General features: G+C 42.6%; 4 protein-coding genes and 1 non-coding gene across 5 annotated transcripts; 2 read left to right on the top strand and 3 right to left on the bottom strand.

The window, feature by feature from the left end:
* Nucleotides 1-6868: 6868 nt before the first annotated feature.
* kin1 (putative serine/threonine protein kinase Kin1) lies at nucleotides 6869-10410 on the bottom strand. The gene is made up of 3 exons (XM_025677456.1): nucleotides 9650-10410; nucleotides 8969-9596; nucleotides 6869-8916 (listed from the first exon to the last, which is right to left on the bottom strand). Exons 1-3 carry the CDS (start codon nucleotides 10310-10312, stop codon nucleotides 6971-6973), a joined length of 3237 nt encoding a protein of 1078 aa, XP_025533432.1. The 5' UTR covers nucleotides 10313-10410; the 3' UTR covers nucleotides 6869-6970.
* Nucleotides 10411-12314: 1904 nt separating this feature from the next.
* Nucleotides 12315-14743, top strand: BO86DRAFT_444478 (putative G-patch domain protein; the record flags this gene model as incomplete). Its single annotated transcript, XM_025676382.1, has 3 exons — nucleotides 12315-12376; nucleotides 12441-12679; nucleotides 12736-14743. The coding sequence occupies exons 2-3, from the start codon at nucleotides 12474-12476 to the stop codon at nucleotides 14741-14743; spliced, it is 2214 nt and encodes a 737-aa protein (XP_025533431.1). The 5' UTR covers nucleotides 12315-12376; nucleotides 12441-12473.
* A 927-nt stretch (nucleotides 14744-15670) lies between these two features.
* Nucleotides 15671-17318, top strand: BO86DRAFT_5324 (ubiquitin domain-containing protein). The gene is made up of 3 exons (XM_025677447.1): nucleotides 15671-15816; nucleotides 15980-16735; nucleotides 16806-17318. Exons 1-3 carry the CDS (start codon nucleotides 15814-15816, stop codon nucleotides 16938-16940), a joined length of 894 nt encoding a protein of 297 aa, XP_025533430.1. The 5' UTR covers nucleotides 15671-15813; the 3' UTR covers nucleotides 16941-17318.
* A 700-nt stretch (nucleotides 17319-18018) lies between these two features.
* On the bottom strand, nucleotides 18019-18089 carry BO86DRAFT_t4. Its single transcript has one exon. It is a non-coding gene; the product is annotated as a tRNA-Gly (tRNA).
* Nucleotides 18090-18862: 773 nt separating this feature from the next.
* On the bottom strand, nucleotides 18863-23809 carry BO86DRAFT_300766 (uncharacterized protein; the record flags this gene model as incomplete). The annotated part of the gene is made up of 11 exons (XM_025667465.1): nucleotides 18863-19086; nucleotides 19143-19768; nucleotides 19816-20219; nucleotides 20266-21699; nucleotides 21757-21946; nucleotides 22006-22065; nucleotides 22113-22196; nucleotides 22244-22814; nucleotides 22866-22882; nucleotides 22939-22990; nucleotides 23047-23809. 11 exons carry the CDS (start codon nucleotides 23807-23809, stop codon nucleotides 18863-18865), a joined length of 4425 nt encoding a protein of 1474 aa, XP_025533429.1.
* Between the last annotated feature and the right edge of the window lie 466 nt (nucleotides 23810-24275).

Genomic DNA, 24275 nt, shown 5'->3' with positions numbered 1-24275 from the left:
AAAATTTAGTTAAAAATACTTAAAACTAAGTTTTATAAAAAAAAAATTAGAGTTTACCTATCTATAGAAATAGAAGAAAATAAGAACTAAATTAAATTATAAAATATAAAATATTAATATTATATAGCTGTACCTATTTTTTACATCTTTTTTTTCTACAGTTTAAAAAAAGATCTGTAAGCAGCAGATTTTTTTTATAATTAAATAAAATCTTATTATACTATTTACAAGGTTACACCCAGTACTAAATTAGTAATATAAATAAGTAAAAAATAAAATATTTTATAAATAGACTTTAAAAAAAAGTTACAGGTCTACTGCCTTTACAGACAGAATTTAAAAATCAGAAATCTAAACTAATAATTTTATAAAAAAAATTTAAAGGCTAAAGTAATTTTTTTTAATACTATAAATACCTATAGAGGCCCCCGGATTAAAAGCTTGCTATAATTATAAATAAATAAATTATTAAATAAAAAATTACTAGTTAACTAAACTACTTATAAAGTAACTAATAAATAAAATTACAGTACCCGCCTTAAACTAAATTAAAATTATAATTTATTTTAGTTTAAAACTAAAAAAAATAACTAATCCTTTATAAAAAAAAATATTTTATAAAAATAAAAATTATTATAGATAGTAAAATAAAGGTAAATCTAATATCTATAATATTTACTAAATAAATAAAATAATTAACTATTCTAGTAAAAATAATTATAAAAAAAGTTAAGTAAAAAGATATATAGTTAAAAAAAACTATAGTATTTATAATATATTTAAAAAATATTTAAAAATACTATAAGAACTAAACAGATCTTGTAATTATAATACTAGAAATAAATAAAATAATTTTAAAAATATTTTAAATAAAATAGTAGAAATCTATTATAAAATTTAATAAGTATAAACTCTAGTTTTATAAATACTGTATACTAAGAGTACTACAAGTTATAGTAGAAAAAATTATACTAAAAGATTTTATAAAAGCAAATTTTTACTTAATAATAGTATAAAAAATTTATAAAATAATTATTAACTAAAAAATACTAGTATAGTACTGTAAATATAAAATAGTATTTATAAAAAAAAAAGCTGTAAGCTTATCTATACAAAAACTAGAGATAAATTTAAAAATTAATTTTTATAAGAAATTCCAGCTAAAGCTGGGGTAAGTATATAAAATATTACCTATAAAAAAAAATTTTATAAAACTATTTATAAAAAATATTTATAAAAGAATAGATCTAGTATTTTAAGTTGCTAGTAGATATACTAGTTTTATTTACAGATAAAAAAAAATAAAAGCCTATAAATATATATAAATTATTATAAATTAAATAAATAAATAGTAAAAAATACCTATCTACTACTGTAGATTAATAAATATATTAATTAACTTATAGGGGCTTTTTAATTTATATAACTGGACCTATATAAGGCCTACTATAAAATTAGAATTATAAAAAAATATAAATAAAAAATAGTATTTTAAATAAAGTATAAACTATTTAAGTATCTAGTTATACTATTTAGGCTAACTAATATATCTGTAGAATTCTAAAGTTTTATAAATTTCTTATTTATAAAATATCTGGATAATTTTATAATTATCTATTTAAATAATATTATAGTATACTTATAGAATCTAAAGATATATAAAATACAGATCTGTAAAATACTAAAAATATTATAAAATACAGAATTATATATAAAACTAAGTAAATACTACTTTATAGTAATAAAAATTAACTTTTTAAAATTTTTAATTAGCTGTAAAAGTATTTATATAAAACTGGAGTATATTACAACTATTTATAATTAGCCTAAGCTATAGAATATAAAAAATATATTAAAGTTTATAGGCTTTATAAATTAGTATAGATATTTTATTAAAAAGTATTTATAAATTACAGTACTAATTACAGACCTTATTAAAATACCTTATAAAAAAAAAAAAGAAAAACCAGATATAGTTTTTTAATACTAAAAGTTTATAAAAGCTTTTAAAAGCTAAAAAATATATTTATAAAAAATATAGTTATAGTATATTTTAAAAAGAAAAAACTTTTATAAATTAAAACAGATGTCTTAGCCCTTACAATTAGTAGAATACTATTATAAAAAAACTAAAAAGGCTAATAAAAACCAGTAGTATTTTATTTATAAAAAATAATTTCTATAGAGTAGAACTACAGTATTTATAATTAAAAGCTTTTTATAATTATAAAATTATTTAAAAAGTAGTAATACTAGCTTAAAGGTACAGAGTACCCGGTAAAAGTAGTTATAAACTATAAAAGCTTTAAATATTTTATAATTAATAAAAAATTATTATAAAAATAAATTAGATAAATATAATATTTTATAGTATTTAAATTTCTTTTAATATATAGGCTGGATTTGTAGAACCCAGTAGACACTTTATTATAATAATCTAACTATAAAAAAAAGGCTATAAAAAAAAACTATAAAAAACTTAAAAAAATAGTACTGCAGTAGTTAAATAATTTTTTAAACCTAAAAAAAAATACAGCTATTTTTATAAGGGTTAAAATACTATTAGTAAAAGATACTACAGCAGATCTAAACTAGCTAAAATTTTATATAAAAATAATAAAAATAACTATAGATAAAAGTATATACTATAAAAATTTATTTATTAATTTTATATAAAAGCTACCCTAGCTGCTGTAAAAAAATAATTTTATAAAAAAAGTACTTTAAATAAAATAAAAAAAAAACTATAGAGGCAGCTTATCTTATAGTAGAAAATACCTATAAAAAAATTATTTATAATAAAATATTAATTAAAAATTATTTTATTTTATAGAAAAGTTATATATTTTAAATAATTACCAGCTAAAACTAAAGATTTTTATAAAACTATATAATAATTCTATTATAGAATATTTTATAAAAGTAAAAATCTAAAAGTTAGTTTTATAAAAATTTTAGTAGCTAAAATTAGCTAAATTTATATAAAACTACTGCTATATATATAAAGTATATTAAAGTAGACAGATAATTTATAAAAAATAGTAAAAACTATTAAAATTATTATTATTTATTATAAAATTTTAAAAAAAAGTAACTATAGATTTTATTACAGACCTATTTATAAGCACCTATAAAAATAAAAACTTATAAAAAATTTATAATAGTATTATAGTTATAGTAGACTAGTTTAGTAAAATAGCTTACTTTATTCTAATTTATAAAATACTATTAGGAAAAGGGCTTATAATAACCTTTTTTAAAATAATTTTTTAGCTATATAAAATATTTAGAAAAGTAATTACAAATTATAAACTAGTTTTTATAAAAAATTTTTAATTAAATTTTATTTATATTTTTATAATTAAATAAGGCTTAAGTACAGCCTACCACCTGCAAACAAATAATTAAACAGAAAAAATAAATAATATATTAAAATAATATTTATAAAACTATATTAACTTTAAATAAAATAATTAGATAGAAATACTACTACTTATAGAATTTATTTATAATAATTTTTTATAAATATTAATTAAGTACTTTTTATTTTTTATAATAACTATATAATATCTGCAGATAATAGTACTTAACTTATAAATACTAGATAATCCTATAAAAAAACTAAAGCAATATTTTTAAAAAATTAGAAAAATAAAAAAGAAGATAGCTGTAAATCTTAAATAAATTTACAGATATTAGAAGAACTTTTATAATAAAAGTTATAAAACTACTGCCTTTACAGTAGGCCAAAAAGTTTAGCTTTTTATAAAAAATTTACTATAAAAAAGGCTAAATAAGAAACTAGACCAGTACTATTATAAATTATTTTATATAATTAAAAAAATAAATAAATAAATTTATAGACTAGAATTATCTGCAGATTTTTAAATCTATAATATTTTCTATATATTTTTACTCTATAAATACTATATAATAAAGGGGGTAGACTTGTAAAAATATTTTTTATAAAAAAATAAAAGTCTAAATAACTATAAATATTATTTAAAAGTATTACTAAATTTATAATACTATAAAAAAATAATAAAAATTCTGGTTAAGTAGAAAAAATACTATAATAAAAAAAATACTTAAAAATCTGCTGTAAATCTATATTATTTATAGATTTATAAAAAATTTATCTTACAGAAGTATAAAAAATTTAATTAAATAACTAAAAAAAAGCTAAACTAAATATAGATTGTAAACTATCTATAACTATATATTTTATATAATTAATATAAGCTACAGTATTTACTTACAGTAGCTAAAAGCTAAAATATATAAAAATATATTATTACTTTATAAAAAAGTAGTATTTATTATTTATATATAAACAGTTATTATACTTTTAGCTAATTTCTTTACTAATACAGTTATAAAAAATCTTTTTAAAAAAAAAATTATAATAGTATTTATATATTTAATTGGGCAGCAGCTACTAACTAGTTTAAATTATAAAAATATTTTTATAAAGCTGTATTTAAACAGCCAGCTGCCTAAAATCTAACTATTTAATATATAATATAAACTATATAATAAATTTATAGATTTAGATTTATTTATAATCCAACAGAAGCTATAAATTTATTTAAAAAAAAAACCAGATACTACAGCAGATATTACTTTTAAATAATCTAAAAACTAAACTATAAAGGGTAATTTAATAAAAAATAAAGTACTTTACTTTTTATTATTAGTTTATTTATAAAAAGCCGGCTAATTCTAGTTAGCCCTGGGTATATTTATAAAAAGCAGAAAAAATCTAAAAAATATAAAAATAAAAGCTGCAGAGGCTGCTATAATATTTATTATTATAAACTAAAAAATTTTATTTTTTTATATATAAATAATAGTATATAAAAAAAAAAATAGTAGCAGCAGTAGTAGTAGAGTTTATAATAAAGCTAAAAACTAAAATAAAAATTAAAATAATAGTAGTAGTAGATATAATAAAAATAAATATATTTATAGTAGTAGCAGCAGCAGGCCTAGTAGCAGCAGCAGTAATAAAAATACTTTTTTTTATAATAAAAAAAAATAATAAAGTATACTATAAATAGTTAGCTAAGTCTAAACCTGTTCTATAAACAACTTATATAAAAAAAATAAAATAAAATAAACTAACAGGATCTGTAGATACAGAGCTTAAATAATATACTATAAAAAAAAAATTAATTAGCTTTTATAAAAGAAAAAAAACAGGGCTAAACCCTTATAAAAAAAACTAATAAAATATTTTAAATACTACTGCAGAAAAAAAAGTTAGCTAAATATTAACTTATAAAAGCACCTGGAAAAGAAATACTATATAAAAAAATTTATTAAAAAAAAAAAAAAAAAAGTTGCAGAGAAAAAAAAGACTAAAGGCTTAAAAAAAAAAGTCTTTTTATATAAAAAAAAATTTTACTTCTGTAAGATTAGCTCTGCTAGTTTTAACTGCAAAGTATTTTAAACAGCTAAAATAAATAAATTAAAAAAGATTTAATACTATTTACTAGAAAAAAGTTTTTTTAATTGTAGGGGAGGCTATTTATAGGCTATTATAAAAAGGCCGGCTAGTAAATAGTAGACTATATATTAGTAAAAAAACCTTATAAAAATAATAATAAAAATAATATAGTATACTTTTATAAAAGTATAAAATAGTAAACTACCTTTTCTACTACTTTAATTTTTTATAAGAATATTTATAGAATAGAGGTTTTAATAGCGCTACTGTAAAAGACAATACCCTTTTATAAAAAAAAAAAGCAGTTATAAAAGTCTAAACAGCCCTTCTAATCTTTATAGATATTTATAAAAAAAAATATATATAGATAATCTAAAGCAGTAGTTATATAACAGCTAAGTAAGCCGGCTGCAGCCGCCCCTAAGGGCGGCAGCTGCCTTGCAAGTTAAGCAAAACAGCAACAACACCTTAAGGTAATATATTGGCACCCTTGGCTTTGCAAAAGCTATTCATTCATCACACTATTTCACCCTTTAGCCCTTATAGCCATATCAGATTATGACTAAGCAGCACACACCCTGGTCAGTATCTCAGGATATTCTTAAGAATTCTTAAATAAAGCAGTGATGTCAGTATTATTGACCTATTACTGATTATTCTCCCAGGAATGTAGGATCAATTAAGCTTTAAACCCTAGCATAACTATGTGTTTTCTAGTTGTTTGGATAGTGGTTGAAATAGTGACAACGCGTGGGACATGCCGAGCCGCCAACTGGTCAATCTGGCGGACCTCGACTCCCGAGTCTCCGGTCAACCTCGCCCAACAAGGACTCGGACTTTGGCACATACAAGACTTCTTTTAACAATTTTGGGGTGCTCCTCATCAAGCAGCCTGTGGAAGTGGCCCCTTTGACAATAAAACAAGACATCCAAGCTGGGCCAGGTAGACACTGATTACCTAACCTTTGATCTCCAGAGAACTACTTACATATTTCACCAAACCTCACTTCTACCTCACATCTACCTGTTCTAGCACTTTAGGACTTACAGAGACAGACTAAGAGCTCTCCATTGACCTAAACACAAATAAAGGGTTCCTACAAGCCTACAGACTGTGTGTGGTCCAAGCTAATTTGAAGAACATGCTAGTCAGTATTAGTTCACATGTCTGAAAGTTACTCCTACCTGCAGACCTATGTACAACAGTCCCAAACAACTGTATAGGTATCGAGTATTAAGGCAAAGAGAAAAGAGACGAAATATACAATAGTGACCGATAGCAACACAAGAACAAGGTCTCACCGGGTCCATGATCATCCTTGCTCAAGTCTAGTATACACCATGATAAAACATCCCCCCTAAAATAAATGAGCCAGCTCAAGGGTAATGCGAACCGAAAATTGACATAGGAAATGCTCCACAAAAGAAAAACGTCATGCTCATGCAAATGCTTCGTGGATCAAATCAATTTTGATCGGCATGCAAATGGGTTCATAGCGTATCATGCAGATCAAGATGCACTCAGAGTCGCAGGGCGTCCAAAATCTTCTTCGCCATCTCCCGATATTGCCACATACCACCGGCCACTTTTTTGAACTGAATTCCATGCAGCGAGAACAGAGGTACCTTGACAATGAGAATTTCGAATCGGAGTACCAGATTCTCTCCTGTGTCACTCTGGACTCGTGTCGTTGTCTCACCCATTACACGTTCTCCAACCACCCCAAGGTCGCGGCTTGGCCGAGGACCGGCTTCATCGTCAGAGCCCTCAGGAGTGGTCACAAAGCTGTGGTCAGGTGGCGCTCGGGCCCGACGGTGGGAGCGGGGCATCTGCCGTAGCTCCTCTCTGCCTTCGTCGTGGCTCAACAACCCTCCAAAACTTATGCGCCGACGATGGCCCGAAATCTGACCCTGCCGATCCGGGCTTGGTGGCCCAACATCCATTACTGTATCCAGGTCAATGCTCGGGGCATGACGACAACTAAAGCCTCCCTTAATCTCCGTGTAGTCGACACCAAGTTGTTTCAGAGCGCGAATGATATCCGCTCGGATTACAGGCAAAGGCTTGCTGCTTGTGGTCGAAACACTGAAGAGACCTTTGAGGTATACGGGCTTGGACAGGTCCTCCCCTTCATTGGCGCTCTCCAGAGCAGTGCCTGCTCCAGTAATATCCGCATCCGTCTCTTCAGGCACATTTGCTTCTCGGGTAGCATCACGCCTAGCTCGACGGGCTTGAATGCTTTCCCGACGAGCATGCCCTAATGACATTGTCCGGGCGGTATGGCCGCGGCCTAGTTTTGTTTCCCTCGCAGCCGTCGGCTCTTTCTGTACATTGGCATAATCGGATCCGCTGCTTGGCGGTGGTTGGCCCGTCGCGTCAGGGTCATTTCGCCGTGAACGACGAGGACGATAGTCAGCCGAGTTGACGCTAGCAGATCTTTCCAGGAACTTGTTGGACCGCGAAGCCGGCTCCGCTGATCCTGGAGCCTTGAGGAAATCGTTTTGCGGGAGTTGATTCGGCCCGGGTGGAACAGCTGTTGGAGATGGATCTGCGCGTCGGGTCCTCTTCACACTGAACCCTCTGGATAGCGGCGAGGCCAAGTCTGCGGGTGGCTGAACGTTGAGTGCCGGGGTGTGGGGACTGCCAAGTCTTCCGCGCTCCGGGTCGCGGCTGCGTTCCTTTGTCCTGCGCGTGCTGAACCGTCTCAAAATACCCGCTGCCGTGCTTTCTTTCCTCGCTGGGGTTTCTGGCTGCGACAACGCAGGACCCGGGGAATGTCCGGTCTGCGGGCCCAGGTGAAGATTCTTGATACCATCCGCCAAGTCGTCATCACCATGTGTTCGTGCCCTAGGGCGCGACCTTCTTCCACTGTCCTTCTCTCCTGGAACGTGATACTGGTTGGTATGAGCGGCCTCCGGCGCTGGAAGATCTGGCATCTGAAGCATTGAATCCCCGGATGCGTGTGGAACTCCCAATGCTCCAGGGTTCTTTTCGGCTCTTTCTCTGTCCAGCTTCTCCTTGACCAGATAGTAGACTGAAATTAGCGGGCTGTAGGCATTTATTGGGTCGTTGCCCAATTGAACGGCTTCCGCGGACGGCGCGGACAGCGTGTCCCTGCTGGCAGAGTTCCGTCGTTTGTAGAAATCGAACACCCCTCGCTTTTTCTCTGTATAGCTTGGAGCGGGTTGTTCGCGGGCGCTGACTTTTACAGCATGTTGGTAATCCTCAGACTCAATGACCTTGGTGAGCTGCGCAGTAATATAATCGGGGGGTCCGAAGTCGAAACCCGTCATCTTCTCAATGACTTCGGCGTCTAAAGGCAGAGTTATGGGTTCTCTGTACGGTAAATAATTTTCAGGGGCGCCATTGAAGCCCTTGTTCATCCAAGGATGATTCATGATCTCAGTCAGACTTGCACGTTGTTTGGGATCAGTAACCAGCATGCGCGAGATGATATGACGACACTCTGTGGGCTGGAGATCAGTATCAAGGACGCACGATAGACTGTGGATACTAACCTGCAGTGAGGCCTGGAGGGTACTCGAAAACGCCTTGTTTGATCTTGGCATGCAGCTTGGGCATGCTCTGATCGTCAAACGGAACTTTACCGCATACTAGAACATAGAGCACAATGCCAAAACTCCAAACATCCACCTCTGGGCCAGTGTACTGCCTTGCCTGCAGTAACTCGGGGGCAGCAAAGTAAAGACTTCCACAGAAGGTTTTGAGTTGACTTCGTGGAGAGAAGAGATTACTGAGACCGAAATCAATGATCTTGATGTCTCCAGTCTTGCTGATAAGGATGTTCTCGATCTTCAAGTCGCGATGCACGATGCTGTTGCGGTGACAATAGTCCAATGCACTCGCAATTTGACGGGCAAATTTGCGTGCCTGCTTTTCTTTGAGTTTTCCATGGGAAATGATGTAGTCCAGCATCTGACCCCCGTTGACGAGCTCAAACAGCATGTACCAATGGTAATTGGTCCTTACTACATCCCTCATACCACAAATATAAGGATGGTTGACGAGACTGACGATAGCTGCTTCACGCGCTGTTCGAATTTCCTTCGAGCGGTCTGCCCGTTCGGCCTCGCGCGAGCTGCGGTGCTCTTCGGTCGACTGCCGAGGTACGATCTTGACGGCCACCTGAACTGCAATGAGATTCTGCAACACAGGGCAAACCAAGTCACAATACTCACCTGTTCTCCTGTGTCCATGTTTTTCCCAACTTTTACTTTACCCATACTGCCGGCACCTAACGTCTTGCCCAAAGCCCACTGACCGGTGGGCGTGGTGATCATTGTGCGACGCCTTGACTGGACGGGATTAGCCGGATGTAAATGAGCGGCGGCAGCCTGGGGCTGTCCTGCGACACCCTCGGGCATGACGGGGCCCGCAGTCGCCATATCGACACTGTCTCGTTGATGGCCTTGAACTGATAAATTTCTCCGGTGCTTGTTGGAGGAGGAATCGGGACGGTAGGAGGTGGGAGGGCGCTCCTGTGAACGGTCCCGCGAGGATTCCCTTCGGGGAGTAACTGGGGGAGCTCCGCGAGAAGCGTCAAAATCCCGACGGGCTATGGTGTCAAAAACAGCCTGGTTCGCAGGGGGCCGACGATCATAAGACTGAGACTTGGAATGGGATGGGAGGTGACGAGACTGGGATTGGTAGTGATATTGCGACGAGGATGGTGGTTGTTGATGTTGTGGTTGTGGTTGGGAGGCTGTCGCAGGTCGGACAGCAACACTTCGGGTACGGTGAGGGAGCTCGGATGAGGGAGGACGATAGGAGGGAGATCGGGAGGAAGTCGAGTGACTGCGGACGACCGAAGGCGACGCAGTTGATGGGGCAGTAGTGGACATCACGGTGGGCACTGGACTGGAGAAATTCCGAGCCAACCACAGGCCAAGCGTGTGCTTTTTTCAGCCCAAGACCGCCTTTAGTATGGGAAATGCTGGGATTTGGGAGGGGAGTGGAGGAGAGGGGGATATTCAATAATAGCGACCGGTCGGGAGGAAGAAGGGGAGAGTAAGTGGGGGGGAGGAGAAGACGGGCGTAGTTAAGACGTTTTTGGCTGACGGAGCGAGCGCTGGAAAGGATAAAAACAGCCTAAAGTGACTTTTAAAAAAGATTGCTGATGGCTGCAGTTCCACCCATGTGAGTACTGTATGTACAAAGGCTCCCCAAGATGGAGTAGGGGGAGGGGAGGGGAGGTGGAGGAGAAAGGAAGGACAGACAAGGACGGACTAAGAAACAGGGTGGGGGGGGGAGAGGAGGAGGAGGATGGATGGATGGCAGGGGAAGAGAGTGAGTGAGATCTAGGGAATGTGGGACGGAGAGAAGAAGAGAGGAGAGAGTATGATGAGATCAGGGGAATGAGGAAGAGGAAGAGGAAGAGGAAGAGGGAGGGAAAAAAGGAAGAGGCAGGCAAGGCAAAGGAAAAGCAAGTAGTGAGTAAGAAAGACATGGAAGACAAGAAAAGAATGCACGAGGGAATAACAGTCATGGGAAAGTGACGATGGATGGATGCGGCTGCGGAGAAGGAAGACAGCCAGTCCCAGTCCCAGACACTCTGTATTCTGCACGTACTGAACGTTGGCTGGACTTTTCAACAACAACCTTCAACAACCTTGAACAGGGGCCACTGCACCGCAACCAGAGAGGGAAGTTTGGTTCGGGTACCGTATGGCGCCGTCAATTCCTCCTACTTAGTACTAGTCTACTCTACTCAGTATACAAACAAATGGGTCTGACATTTGGGTCGCTCCGCTGACTCGTTCTATTTAAGAAATTTAGAGATTGGAACGATATATTAATAGTGTTCTGGTGTTGGCCAGGCCCCCACAACAAGAGCAATAATAACGGTAATAATCATGATAAAATAAGAGCAGGTGGGAAATGCAGAAATTGATATTTCTGTGGATTTGTGTTTCAATGTTAAACATGACTGTGGCTCGTATTTTGCTTCTGCATGGAACATGGATTCATTGATATTCATTAGGTTACGCAGGGGAAACAAGACACTACATAGATACACACTGCCAATTCATTTCCACCACTTCGATTCGGGCTAATAAACCGCGGTTAAGTACAGTCAGTACATCCCTCAATTTCCCCCAGTGAACACGGGGCGCTTGCCCTTATTTGTAAGCTCAACGTTCACGTTCACGTTCACGGGCCTATCACGCAGACTCGCCCTGTGCCGTTGCCCTCCCACGAGGCAGTGGCACGTCGGAATTTTTGGTCCTCAATCCTTTACTTTGGGCATGGATGGGCAGGATGACGAGGGAGGCAGATGCTGATCACTGGAGATTCCCAGTTGATCGGTCCAAAGTAGATTGGTCCTATGAGCTCACCTCACTTGCCAAGCATTATGCGCTGATTGATGATACTCATACTCATAATTATGGAGCAGAGCGAAAAAAAAAATCCCCTGAGATCTGTCACCCGCGCCCTTTATACTATGTACTGTACCATCCATATACAACCATTCTTCTTCTTGTTGTTGTTACATGATCCTGAAGGGTATGTGTGTTCTGACAGTGCGGAGCATCATATGCGCTATAAGTGTTCTCGTAGTGCACATAGACTTAGTTTGCATAATGAAAACATGAAAGTCACTGGCGGCCATTAAATGACATTGTTCTTTAGACATCCGGGTTGAAAGCATAAAGTTTGGGGGTGGATTTGTGTGTTTAGCGTTGATGTTCTCAGCAACTCCGTACCTACGGAGTACACGGCGTACAGGTTCCAGAGATGAGACCCGCCCCCGTTTACCAGCCACAACCAGTGGCGGTGCCCAGAGCCGACCGTACGTATTCCGGTCCGTCACATGTCTTCGTCCTTGGCCGTCGCAACATTGAACTGCTTCCCAAGTCACTCTGATTCTCCATATCTAACCAGCATCGCCTAGTCGCTCTCTCAAGGTAAGCTTCCAGACCATGTATACTCTTATCAATTACAGTTGCTGACCGTATCAATGCGACTCAGCCATAGTAATGCTTGACTGAACCCACGCCCCGCATGGCTGGTAAAAGAACTCGAGCCGCCTTCGAGGCCGATCTACAAGCACAGCAGTCACCCTATGCTCTTTACGGCACTCCCCTTCCACCTTTAGATGCCAGCGTCCGTGACGATGGCTCCTACGCGCCCATCTGGAAGCAAGAAGTGACCGATGACCGGGGAAGAAAACGCCTACATGGCGCCTTCACCGGTGGATTCAGTGCCGGGTGAGCTCACGATTCATGGATCGCTGTGACACACACTAAAGGTCGTCCCTCTTCAGGTACTTCAACACTGTCGGGTCGAAGGAGGGATGGACCCCTGCAACCTTCGTCTCATCACGCCAGAACCGGGCCAAGGACAACCGGAAACAACAGATTGAAGATTTTATGGATGAGGAAGATATCCGGGAAGCAGAAGAAGCAAAGACGGTCTCCACAAACAACGACTTCGCAGGGTTTGGCACGACCGATGCCGAGATGGCGCGTCGCGGGGGGTTGATGGATCTCCTTAAAACCACCGGGGAAACCATGGGTGTGAAACTTTTGAAGAAGATGGGGTGGAGGGAGGGTCAAGGCGTTGGTCCCAAAGTGCGACGACGTGCCAATCTAGGTGACGGTACCACGCAGGGTGGTGAAGATGCCAACAAGACGTATTTGTTTGCCCCGGAAAATCCGCCTATGGTGGCCTTCATCCACAAAACCGATCATAAGGGACTTGGCTTCCAAGGGGAGGCCCGCCTTGACGCTCGCGCGTTGACACGCGGTGACTCTGACGGCGAGGAAGATGACTCCTTCTTTGGTAAAAGACTCATAGCCCCAGGAAAGCCTAAACAGCCCAAAGCCAAGGAAACTCGTCGCGGGGGCTTCGGCGTCGGAGTACTCAACGATACTGGGTCAGATGACGAAGACCCATATTCGATGGGGCCTCAGATCTCTTACAACCGCGTCATTGGGGGAGACAAAAAGAAGAAGAAAAAGCCAAAGTCCATTGAAGACGCAAAACCAGTCACGGGATCCTCGAATCCTCTGATAACCAACAAACCCGTTTATATTCCCAAGAAGGTTCTCGCTGCCAAAAGCTCAAGTGGCTTCAGGAAATGCCACGATGGCCGTTTACCGCTGGAAGGATTCCTGCTTATTGATGGCATCTCCAACATGACTATCTCCACCCAAGAAAAGAAGTATGCGGCCCCTGAAATACCGGCAGGCTGGAAGTCCAATAAAACACCGACTCAAAAACAAGACGTATCGAACTACGTTTCTACGGCAGAGGCAGCCAAGGCCTCATCTCTGGACCCAGCCGCTCGAGCTGCGCTTTTGGGCGAGGCGCAGTTACCAGGAAAATCTATATTCGACTGGCTGACCCCAGAAGGTCGAGAGCGAATTGCGAAGTTGACTGGGAAGACAGACTTACCGCCAGCCTTGAGTGAGAAGGCGCCAAAGGGCTACGAGCTCTCCGAGGCGCAGAAGCGAAAAGACTTGTGGGACTTAGTGCCGAAACTAGACAAGCAGGTGGCTGTTCAGGCTTTGACCCGAGCGGCAAGTGGCTGGATGCCATATTCGGAAGACCTGGAGAAACGGAGACGCTATCGAGCCTTCCTTGAGGTGCGAGCTGGGCTTCGAGATACCATGCCTGATCGAGTCCCTGGGTCCACTACGGATGAATGGGCCCTGGAGCTGGACGAGTTCGCCCGAGCTGCAGAGGTCTTCAAACCCATGTCTGGGTTGATGGCATCGCGTTTTACTTCGGCTTCATCAGGCCCGAGAGAGTCGTCCGATAAGCTCGATGCAACATCGGCTGAGCCGCTCCTCAGCAAGCCTGCCGCAAAACCCGAAGACCCTGCAGTAGAGGCCGCCCGAATTGGCATGTTCGGCCCGATGACTCGAAGCACCATATCACTCTATCCCACGCGCCTGCTGTGTAAGCGATTTAACGTCAAGCCTCCGGATCACGTTCAGATAGATCCTGGAGAAGCAACCGGACGCGCGGATGCCCCGCCATCTGACGGGCGCTTCCAGTCCGCTGGGTACCAAAATGTTCCAGGACCCAAAGAATTGGTGTCGCGCGAAGTCATGAATCAGCTTCTGGTTGACGCCGGTCGAAGTGGATCCCTTACGTCTGGTGCAGAAGATGCATCGTCGGCGCAAGCAGCGTTGGTGGTCCTCCGCGAGCCGGTGGTCATTGAGCCGGAACGCAACGAAGCTTTGGAGGCGGAGCGGCCAGGAGAAGCGGTGTTCAAGGCTATCTTTGGTAGTGATGACGAGGATGAGGACGAAGAACTAAGCTGAGCTGATATTGAGTAATTATTAGCCTGTTGTATGTGTTGTATTGTATACCACCATTGACTATAGAAGCTTAATTATGACCTCCAGCCTTGGAGTGGATAGGAGTTGATGATACGACCTGCCAGATTCCTGACCGCTAGTGTTCCTGTAGATTGCAAAGCTTTGTTGTAACATGAAGTGGTGACTAACTGATAATTCAGTCTGTATTGAATCGCATGCCGGAAGATTTCTTTGCAAACCTCATTCTTGGCTGCGCCACCATCTCATCTCGTCTGCGGTCAAGCCTAATGGTCTGGCTGGAAAGTCTGTCACACAGCAGGGAACAGTAGAAAAACACCACTGGTGTATTAATAACACTGGAAGGGGAATGGATGAATGAACCTGAATGATAGGTGATTTGATCTGAGACGGTGTAAGTGTATTTGAGGGATTGCGATAGTTGGCTCTCCTCCTCCCTTTTTTCCCCTCACGTCAAAAAACCGGCGTTCGCTCCATTCCTTCCTTCCTTCCCCTCTTCGGTCTCTGAACCTGAACCTCGTTCTCCTCTTCTTTTTGTTTCTTCTCTCCTTCTCCCTATTACATCTTCCTTCCTTGCCTTGCCCAGTCTTCCCCTAAAACCTCCAAGTCACGTTCTCTTAGGGCTCTGCTCTGCTCTGCTTCTCCTACTATTGCTAGCAAAACAGAGAGGAGTGTGTCTTCTCACAGTGTTGATTTGCTCCCCCGCGGTGTCGTCATGCGAGTGAGCTGCAACCCGCCGCTCCGTTGCCACCACCAAATAGTAGCCCATTGATCCAGCCAATTCTCACCACTGTTCGGGTCATACGACTGGCTTCCCAATTAGATGGCTTGAACAAACCGGCCTCCAGTCTCTGAGCACCGGCACATTAGCCCCCAATAAGCTTGTCTTTCTCCTCTGGTTCCTCGCGCGCAACCTCCCCTTCTCCTCTTTCTTCTCCGCCGCTTATCTTCGTCGGATCAATACCTCTTTGCTGTCCTGCAACCAGTCTGGACGTCGCTGGCCCTAATCAATTTTTTAGTGCTTCCTTCCGGCTGATGGAGCTTGTTCTTCCAAGATGGTATGTCTTTTTTCTCCTTCTCGAAGGTTCACTCGTGTGTCATGCCTGAGTTGTACATGCTTCTGCCAGGAGCTTCGCATACTCACCATACCACACACCCCCCTCCCTCGCTTCTACAACGGTCTTGGCGGGTCTAACTTTTAGTATTTTCATCGCCGACTAGGGTTGCTGCTTTTCCTCATCTCGCGACAGCGATAATTCGGCCTATGCAGCGCAGGTAGCCACGGAAGAGCGGCGTCGCGAATCGTCTCCTCATCGAGCGATTACAACCAGCAATGCGCTCTCTGGCACCAACGCTTCTACTAGCACACGCGGCGCCCGGACTATCCGGAATGATCACTTTACTCTCAGCCAGCACTACAACGCCCCTATTCGTCGTCATGTCTGGTATAGCAAACGACGGTTGTGGAGTCGGGCGCAGCTTGATCAGGAGCGCACGGCATTCTTCGAGACCAGAGTCACGGGTCGCCCGGAAATCTGGGCTGCTCTGTCTGCAGCAGTGTCTCTAATGCGGGCTGGCGATTTGTCAACAGCACAGACCATTATTGATGCAGCTGGCATCACAGTCCCAACCGGCGATCTCTGCCAGGGTTGCTACGACGAACAAGGCGCACTTTATCGGTTACCACAATGCATTGTGAGCGACCCTGAGAACATGGTTCGATCGGTGCATGATCAGGAGGACGAATTCGACACCGACGATGGCAGGTTGTCCTCGGACGAAGCTTCAGGGGATGATCTGATCGCAACCGACGTCGACCTGGAACGCCGGCGTGATGAGAAGGGGAAGACCAGCGAGCGGGATTTGATTCGCGTGCGAGCACGGCTGAGTGACCGTGGAGGTCCGGACATTGACTTGTCGGTGGGCAAGACCGAGAATGTTGGCTTTATTGCACGTAAAGTGCAGCAGGAAGCAGTGGTACGTCATCACGCATTATACTTCAATCGTATGCAACTGCATCGAACCATATCGCTAACCTTACATGAAGATCCCTCGCAGTTACCGCGTAAGAATTGCCTACCTGGGCAAGATTCTGAAGGAGCACCAGCCCCTGGTCGACCAGGGTTGGAACCCAGGCCATGTCGTCAACGCATTAGTGGTCCCGCGACATGTCCTTTCATGACAGTTCACGAACGGTTGAGAACGTGCCTGATCTATTTGACATCAATAATGCTTATGCACAACCTACCCGGCTTCTGCAGCTCTCTTTCAACAGATCAGCATGCCACATCGATGGCTGATTCGAGATGACTCCGTGGGTCAGACCCTACCTTCAGGCCCTTTGACTTCAACCCTTACCGCGTCTTACCGCATTTTCTCAGGGTGCCAGCTTCATCCGTCACCCTACTTGACACAACGATTTTACATTGCAACTAATGACAGTCTTGCATATTACGCTCATCTCCTCTCACATTTGTTCTGGTGCTTTATTTTAATCTTTCCTGCTGTTCGCATAATACCCCCGCCTACGTTTGGCTGATCTTTCCTGCCTCTCCGCTGTTTTGATTCCCCCTTTCGATGTCAATGAATTCATCATTTCCAGTTCTTGGTGCATGGCTTACCCCATGTCGCATACCTACTCTTACTCATTGCCTGATCTGTTATGTCCTTGCGCGCTTTTCTACTGGATTTTGCGTGGTATGCATATGACTTGTTGACTTATATGTTTGGAACGAGCCCCAGTCTGGTCAAAGTTGCTATTTGATAGTATACCTGCCTTCTACGGGTAATGTATGTCGACACTTTCGAGCTTGTTACGATCATGTATCATGCGTGATGAATTATGGGTCACGAGATTTTTCCCGCTACGTACGATTCAACGACTATATTGCCTTCGTCTGTCAAGCTTCTGGTTTTTTTCTTTTTTTTTTCTCTCCATCATATGAACATGCATTCATTCTGTTGGTAACTATTTAGCCAGCCAGCTATGAGCAAATTAGTATATTCCCCGCCGTAGTCCGCTCGCAGAGAAGTCCTTCCACATACCTCAATGGGGTCGAGCCTGCTTTGCAAAGTATATATCATGGCGACGACACAGCGGACGACCCACCCAGGCACAACATCCTTCGTAACCACGGTACCCTTCCAGAACCGCATAACATCAACCCCCCAAAAAATGTATAGAAACGAATTGTATCTTCCTACTCTCGATAACAAGTGCGTTTTTGCAGTAGCAAAAAGAAAACCAAAAGAAGAATGAATGCATCATCCGTGAATCGAACACGGGCCTCATCGATGGCAACGATGAATTCTACCACTAGACCAATGATGCTGAAGCGGATGACCGGTACGCCATCTGATTCGCTGTTGGAAATTGTTCTTGTCTTTGGCATTATACGGTACCTATCTAGATAGCCACCCGTGACAGGCTCATCTCTGACACTAGGTAGATACGGGGTACCTAGTAGGCGGCTGGGAGAATAAGGTTGAGAGAGGTAATGTCCCCGGTATTCGCGCGAAGGTAGAACACAACAATGATCTTTCTATAGTATACACAGAATAACAAAAACATGATGTTGGACGTGGTTGAGTCTACCAAGCTAAGCTATAGCAGAAGACCTTTGATTGAGACTCGAGGAGTCCAGGGTTAAGTTTTCCGGAAGGAACTACCTAATGATGCTCTGGTGTGCGTGATGATTGCCTGGCTCTTAGGAGTGTCGGAGTGAAGTTCCGGAGGGGGGAGGAGATCGGAACACTTTCCAGCTTTTGCCGTCTTGAGTGGATGGATGGCACTTGGTTGATGGAATAGCATACAGTTGATCGTCACGTACTGTACTGTATCGTGTGGGTTGCGTAATGATGTTGAAAGTTTCATGGAGCTTATAGATGGGGATGTAGAGATTCAGAGAAGTGCTTGACATGATCCCTTGACCACTCTCGCAGAGACAGGGCTGAGATAGTTCTAGGGCTACTCTGGAACCAATTGACCATGCGGACTGCCTGTGGAAGAAATTGGATCCATGCCATCTTAAGTGACCCATGAATACAGCAAAGCTTAACCATAAATCCCATCAACACATAATTCAGGGCACAGAAACAAGCAATCTACAACAATCTTCCGTTCTCGGCCTCTCTGCCCTTGGGCGTGCGTCCAGACCGGCGCTTGAACACCCGGCAGACCACCCTTGCGCCATCCACGACCCCCCGCACCAGGCTGGTGGGATTGTAGTGTTTGACCCGGAACATGTAGTATAAAGCCACGGTACCGAGAATGTTGAAACCGATGTAAGCCCAGCCGATACCGTAGTTCCGCCAGCGCTCGCTGTAGTCTATTCCACTGGTTAGCCGACAACTTCATAGACAAGAGGAGATGGATAGTACGTACAGATGTTACTCGACGCGAGGTATTGATCGGCATTTCTCAACTGGCAGTACTGGCATCCCTGTGTCGCTGTGGGGTTGTACAATTGCCCCGGGGCAACCTGCAGGTACTGAGCCATGTAGTCTCCGCAGGTCTGGCCAGATGGAGGGTTGAACACGCTCATCTCCTCGCTGGAGCAACGAATGGCTCTCCCGTGTAACCCCGTCGCCGTGATTCCCGCAATCAGGTACGTCAGGGGAGAGACCCGGTACATGAAGATCCAGAATCCCGGGAGAGCGGAGGGAGCCTGCATGACACCGTTGAAGGTGAGCGCCATGATGAACAGTAGGGTTGCGATCGAACCTCCTGTCTCGGCGTCGGGTAGGGCACAGATGATTAGGGATGCGAAAGTCGAAGTAAACACGTAGAACTGGGTGATAAGAAGCAGCATAAGTCCCTGGCGGGCGGATGCCTGGTTCGCTCCGTAGACTGGGTAATAGTAAGATGCCCATGCGATTATACCCGCAATTACCTGGTAAGGTATCTCGACAAGAACGTTGGCAATCAAAAAGGCCGCCCATGAATAGGCCTTCGACGGTCGTTCTCGAACCTCATACAAAGACCGCTGGACTACAAATTTGGGCATGATTCTATTCTCGTTAGTGGCGGTGTCCAGGCAATTCGACATGAAACTTACTGTTGCACCAGGGTGGAGAATATCGAGGTCATCATGAAGGCGCTAAACAAGACATCCTGGAACCCTTGCTGAGTGCTGTCCGGTTTGAAGAATGTAAAGCCAATGAAAAGAGATGCAGCTGTAGCTAAAGCAAGCTTGGCCCAGACGTAAGCAGGCTCACGCCAGTATTGCTGGAACACTCTGTGCGTTACATGCCAAACCTGGTTAGTAAAGGGCATAGCGAATTCGCTCTTCTGGGACGTATTGTCTTGAGACTCAGGAGCTGATGATCTCTCCTGACAGATTCTGTCAATCTCTTTCTGGATGTTCTTGGCCTCCTGGCTATCGTTCCAGACCGCCGCCCAATCTTGGGTGGCCTTTCCCGATGCTCCGGCTCCAATAATCTCAAGCATGTACTCAGCGGGCTATCACATGTTAGTACACTGTATGACTGGCGGACATGCTACTCACATTCTCAGATGAGCCGCACGGTCTAGCACCGTTGACTTCGAAGTAGTCCAACAGGGTCCGGGATTGGTCTCCGATGTCCCCGAAGTATACCGTTCGCCCCCCTTTAGCCAGGAACAAAAGACGGTCAAATTCCTGGAATAGTAGCGCGCTTGGCTGATGGATAGTCGAGAGCACTGCTTGACCGTGATCTGCGAGCTTCCTCAGAAAAGAACAGATAGCCCATGAGCTTTGGGAGTCCAAGCCACTTGTCGGCTCGTCAAGGAAGATGAGTAGAGCAGGCTTTGCAGCAAGTTCAACGCCGATAGTCAATAACTTCCTCTGCTCCACATTCAGTCCTTCGCCTGGCGTGCCCACGATTGCACTGGCAAAGTCTTGCATATTAAGCATTTCAATAACTTCCTCAACATACTTGTACTTCTCTTTCTTTGACACTGATTTGGGCTGGCGCAAGAGGGCACTGAATCGCAACGCCTCTCGCACAGTTGTTGTAGACAGGTGAAGATCCTGCTGTTGCACATAGCCGGTCTTTCTAGGAAAGCTGTTGTCAAGAGCTTTACCGTCTACCAATGTCTCGCCGGTGACAACTCCTATTGAGACACGTTTTGCTAGCACATCAAGTAGAGTAGTTTTGCCAGCGCCTGAGACTCCCATCAAGGCTGTGAGAGTTCCTGGCTTGACCCAACCCGAAACATGGTCGAGAAGGCGCCGCTCCCCTCCCTTAACGGGTATGTCATAGCAGACATTCCGCCATGTGAATATGCTATGCTGCTCGGGAATGGCAGACGCATCTTTCTCGTTCTCAGCAGACCTCTGAGCTAAGGCAGTATCTGTGGTGCCTTCTTCAGCTTGTGACTTCTTGTCCAGGTTGCGCACATGCGGGGGCACATGGCCTCGTCGGAATACGAGAAATTCGGCCTTTGACGAAGTAGCAGAGTTGAGCTCGGTTGCCACCAGGTACAGTGCGGTAAAGAAAATCCAGAAGCCAATCAGAATTCCCAGATTTCTCCATTCATGTGCGTAGGTATAACTGTACTGGGACTCGATATAAGCATCTCCAGACACAGTCCGCTCTCCTGCGACAGCGCCCCGCACAGGGCAAATGAACGAGTCCCCACTTAAGTTAGGGTAAGCGGGCACAAAGCCCGAGCATGTGAAGCGTCTACCGTGAAACTCGTTGGCTACCAGAGCCTCAAATGTGTAGTAGACCGGGTTTATCCATCGAATCCAGCTAAACCACGGAATACTTGACATCTGCGGAGTAGGGATCACGAAGCCAGTGTAGATAACAATGGCCAATACCATGACACCGGCCATAGCCATGGCTTGGGCCAGAGTTTTAGTTGATGCGGCAAGGGTGCGGAAGATGCCGGACATTGCGAGTGTGCTCAGGAACGTGAAGAGGAAGAAAATGAAGAATTGTGATGCCGCATATCGCTTTGACTCGTTAGTTGCATGTCACCCCTGGCAATCTTAGCAAGGCGGTTCACTTACGAGGCCAGCCAGGAAATAGAAAATGATATTGAAAACGACAGCGCAGACAAATTTGACGGGTATGTCGGACACAATACCACCAAATGCTTCGGCGAATGGGTGAACAAAGGCGTAAGAGGCTTGCTTCTCAATGATAGGACGTTGATCGTAAAGTGAGTTGATTTCCGTAATACTGATTAGGGCATTCATACTACGCAGAATTAGTGAAGTGGTCGATGACGAATGAAGGATTCCGCCATGCCAACTTACAGAACTGCAAAGAAAAGAGCAGCTCCCTTGCTCTGGAAGCCTTGAGTAGCATTTGGTGTCCTAGACGCGTCAGAGGATGCGGAAGCTAGAAGGACTGATGCACTTACCCAAAATACATCGAGCCGATGATCAAGGACATTGCGATTCGACCAATGACATTTGTCAAGGTTGAGGGCTTATCATTCCAGATTCTATAACAGTGAGTAGACAAACAGTGCTAGGGGAAACTAGAACACACCTCTGGTAGGCTCTGATTGTGCAGAGCTTGACCTGCATTGGGATCGAAATAACATAAGGGCTCTTCGGCCGCACATGTTTTGCCTGTCTGACATGCTTCATCTCATGGAACATCTGTTCTGACTGTCCCCCCAACGGGAACTCCTTCATATGCTGTGCGATTTCCTCCTGCAGCCTAGCACACTGAGGACTTTTCTTCCAACAGGCTTCAAACTCATCGGGAGTCCGAGGAACCTTGCTTTCCATCCCCTCTCGTGCTTTGCGCTCCTGAGGGTTGGTCACAGATGTTAAGAAATCACCGGTCGTCTGGCGCGGAGGACAGTCCCAGCCCATGTTAATAAAGTAATCTCTGGCTTCGCTGCAAGGCCCGAAGTAAATTTCCCGGCCTTCATACAGAACAATGGCTTTGTCAAAGACATCGTAGATCGCCTGAGATGCCTGGTAGATTGCAACTGCATGACAGGTACCAACCAGGTCAGAACTGACTCGCAGCGCCTTCACAAACTCAAGCGCACTCGCCGAGTCCAATCCTCGAGTGCTGTTATCCCAGGCGCCGACAGGGGCTCCCGAGACTATTAGAAGTCAATACCTGAAGATACACTGGGTAAGCATCGTTCACTTACGTGCCATTTCAGCAATGCTAAGAGCATGTCAGTACGACACACGGAAAAGAATTGTCGGTAGAGGGGAGCCAACCTGACACGCTTTCTTTCTCCACCTGAAACTCCTCTAATGTAGTCATCGCCGACTAAGCTTTTTGTTAGCAATTTCCGAGGCTTGGGGGCCTTTGGTGAGAATGCATACCCTTCGTGTTGTACGTATGCGTTAAGCCAAATATAGTCATCGCAACTTGAGTAACGTACTTGGCGTATCGCTGACGAGTGATATCGCGCAACCGTACCTCAGGAGCTCTTGCAGCAGCGGCAAATTCCAGTGTTTGTCCGACTGTGAGGTGAGGAAAGTGCTTGTCCACTTCTTGATTGTAAAGTACCTCGCCCTTGAACTCCTTGTGCATTTTCTCCATGGAAATGCCGTTATATTGGATCTCAGAGCTTTTACGAAGCTTCAATCCGTGTAGCTCTCCACACAAAGACTTCAGAAATGTCGAACATCCGCTCCCAGGACGGCCCAAGACTATCAGCAGCTCACCACTTTTCAGCAGCCCGTCGAAGTCACGTAATATGTGCTTCTCTGGTGAGTGCTTTAGAAAGCCCAGGTATTCCTGCGGCCTGAACGGGGCCAGCAGCAACGAGGGCACGCTGCTCTGATATTGCAGGGCTGAGCCGGAGCCAGAGACATTCAGATTCTGGAAGACTATACCAGTGGAGGGAGGTCGGGGAATGCCCTCTTTGTCCAACAGCCTGAGCACCTTCCGAACCCATTTGTTATGATCGAACTGACCACTTGTTGGATCTAAAACAGGGTCGCCCATTTCCAAGTTCTCAACAGTATCTTTGCGTTCAATGCTCGCCCCGCCAACGCCTGAGTCGGTAGTTTGACGCCGGGTGAAGGTGGACTGATAGTTGGAGGCTATGCGAGTCAACTCGGCTTTGCGCTCGGGGTCCATTTGCTCGAAGAATGTGCTATTTTCGCGCTCCAGCTTGGGCGATCTGAGGGGAGTGATCTCGTCATCCTGACCGTTTCCCGCCGAGGAGGTGGGCGAGATGTCACTGGTCTCTTTGTTGCTGGCCATGGTCTGAGGTGCTTAGCGTTCAATCAGGGGCCGGTAAATCGACGCTAATGATGAGACAGAGGAAGTAGAACGATGAAAGCGCGCGTATTAGGAAATAATGTCAGTTAGGAAGAAATCAGAGGGTGAGACGGTATATGAACTGCTTCGCTCGCCGAAATGAAGTGCCCCACCAAGGCAACAGGGATTGCCCATGAACAGCAGGGGTACTTATTTTGCACAGTACATGGCAGGGTAAAATCTCCTTTCATCCCCTGCCAGTAAACTGATTAAACTTCTTCACTTTGAGTGCTATTAGTGGTGATGTCATGATAAACCATGTGTAACAACGGGGCCAATTGTG

Source organism: Aspergillus japonicus, assembly GCF_003184785.1.
Source record: "Aspergillus japonicus CBS 114.51 unplaced genomic scaffold BO86scaffold_1, whole genome shotgun sequence".
Taxonomy (NCBI): domain Eukaryota; kingdom Fungi; phylum Ascomycota; class Eurotiomycetes; order Eurotiales; family Aspergillaceae; genus Aspergillus; species Aspergillus japonicus.
Note: the sequence above shows the minus strand (reverse complement) of the source record. Positions and strands in the feature narration are given on the sequence as shown.

Excerpts from the sequence above, each read along its gene's own strand:
- kin1 (XM_025677456.1), bottom strand. The coding sequence starts at position 10,312 with ATGTCCACTACTGCCCCATCAACTGCGTCGCCTTCGGTCGTCCGCAGT. Across the intron at positions 9,597-9,649 it reads ACATGGACACAGGAGAACAG|GTGGCCGTCAAGATCGTACC; the intron begins GTGAGTATTGTG and ends ATTGCAGTTCAG. Across the intron at positions 8,917-8,968 it reads CCCTCCAGGCCTCACTGCAG|AGTGTCGTCATATCATCTCG; the intron begins GTTAGTATCCAC and ends TCCAGCCCACAG.
- BO86DRAFT_5324 (XM_025677447.1), top strand. Across the intron at positions 16,736-16,805 it reads AAGTGCAGCAGGAAGCAGTG|ATCCCTCGCAGTTACCGCGT; the intron begins GTACGTCATCAC and ends CCTTACATGAAG.